The 1,709-nt window shown below is 37.3% G+C and overlaps 1 protein-coding gene across 1 annotated transcript; it reads left to right on the top strand.

The window, feature by feature from the left end:
- The first annotated feature begins 207 nt into the window (after positions 1-207).
- LOC131253317 (uncharacterized) lies at positions 208-1,091 on the top strand. Its single transcript, XM_058254276.1, has 2 exons — positions 208-366; positions 449-1,091. The coding sequence occupies exons 1-2, from the start codon at positions 283-285 to the stop codon at positions 1,058-1,060; spliced, it is 696 nt and encodes a 231-aa protein (XP_058110259.1). The 5' UTR covers positions 208-282; the 3' UTR covers positions 1,061-1,091.
- The last annotated feature ends 618 nt before the right edge of the window (positions 1,092-1,709 follow it).

A 1,709-nucleotide genomic window follows, 5' to 3' on the forward strand; every position in this document is an offset into this window, starting at 1 on the left:
ATGTTCAATTATCTACATACTTCAGGAATGTCGACAACAAACGGAACTTGCTTGTCTCGTGCAAAACCAATAAAATGGAATTCAGCGATGGATAGTTGTATGATAGATGTATTATTGGAACATATCTCCCTTGGTTATCGTTGTGACAATAATCAATTTAAGCCATCAACATACGCTACGGTAGTTGGATCAATTCATGAGAAATTCAGCATCGAGCTTACGCCAAAGCATTGTAAAAATCGAATCAAGATATTAAGAAAGGACTATCATAAGGTGAAAGGCATGCTTGAATTAAGCGGGTTTGGATGGGATGATACTCGAAAGTGTGTTACTGCCGAAGCAAAAGTATGGAATGCTTACATCGAGGTAAGCCGATGAATTTTTTTTGGCATAAAAAATCTTTATTGTTGTATTAATGTTAATATGTATTGTATTTTAATGACCACAGATGCACCCTGGAATGAAGGTGTTTCGGAACATCCCATTTCCTCAATATGATAATATGACAATAATTGCCGGGACCGACTATGCTACTGGTAGCAAATCAATGGTGCATACTGAGTCGAATGAATTATCAGAGAATCCCACATACGGGGCATTTGACTCAAACCCATTTGAAGCTAACCCCAATGTGCCTCCAGGGTCTGATTTCTCTGATGCAGGTACACAACCTGCAACATCGCCAATAATTGGAATGACTGGTACTTCACAAGCTGGGTTATCTTCATCAAGACCGCAAAAGAAGAAAAAGAAGGCCACAATTAATCATGAAATGATGCAAGAGATGAAGCACGTAGCCTTCTCTATCGAAGCGACCCGAGCCACAATGATAGAGATGAAAGACAAACTCGATGACTACATTAATATGCAACACACAGCCCAAATTGAAAAGAGTAACTTCCGACAAACCATAATGCAATGCCTTAGGGACGTACCAAATATAGACGAACCGTATACATGGCGAGCATTAAGGTATCTCTTAGAGCATAGAGAGGTAGCACGATTCTTCATTGAATTGCCTGTTGAGCTGAGGTGGGAGTTTCTTGTAAACACTATTTGAGATTAGTATGCTTTTATTTAGCTTTGTTAGTTTGGCAATTTGGGTTTGTATAACTTTAAAAATATTTTACATTTGACAGTCTTTATCCTTTTATTTATTAATATGGGTGCACGTATGTTTTGTAATTTCTATGGTGTGTTTTTAGACCACCCGAAATTAGAGTAGATATATTTATCTTAACATGACAATGGTGAAATTTAGTAGGCCCACTTTTCTGGCCCACCTGAAGTTCGGAATTACATCTTTTTTTTTTCCAATGTGTATATTTTGATGGGCTTGTTATAACTATTATTTATGTTGTAGTATATTTTAATCAATTTGAGTATTTTAAATAATTTATTTAGTCTCCTTAAATATTCATGCAAATATACCACAAAATTTGAGGGGGTTTCAAATCCACACCCCCAAACACAAATTTTACAATCCAGGGGGTTCCAAATCCAAGGTGCCAAACAAAAACAGGGGGTTCCGAATCCAGGGGATTGGCAATCCAGGGGGTTCTGAATCCAGGGGGTTTCAAATCTTCACTCTCAAACAAGCCCTAATGTATCAGCTTAGTGATAATATGAATTTAGAGATAATCGGAGTAATGTATCAGCTCGGTGATAGTATTAGTTTAGTGATAATCGGAGTAATGTATCAGCTCGGC

Source organism: Magnolia sinica, chromosome 8, assembly GCF_029962835.1.
Source record: "Magnolia sinica isolate HGM2019 chromosome 8, MsV1, whole genome shotgun sequence".
NCBI lineage: Eukaryota > Viridiplantae > Streptophyta > Magnoliopsida > Magnoliales > Magnoliaceae > Magnolia > Magnolia sinica.

Coding starts and splice junctions, on each gene's coding strand:
- LOC131253317 (XM_058254276.1), top strand. CDS start 283: ATGCTTGAATTAAGCGGGTTTGGATGGGATGATACTCGAAAGTGTGTT. Junction 367..448: donor TATGGAATGCTTACATCGAG/GTAAGCCGATGA, acceptor TAATGACCACAG/ATGCACCCTGGAATGAAGGT.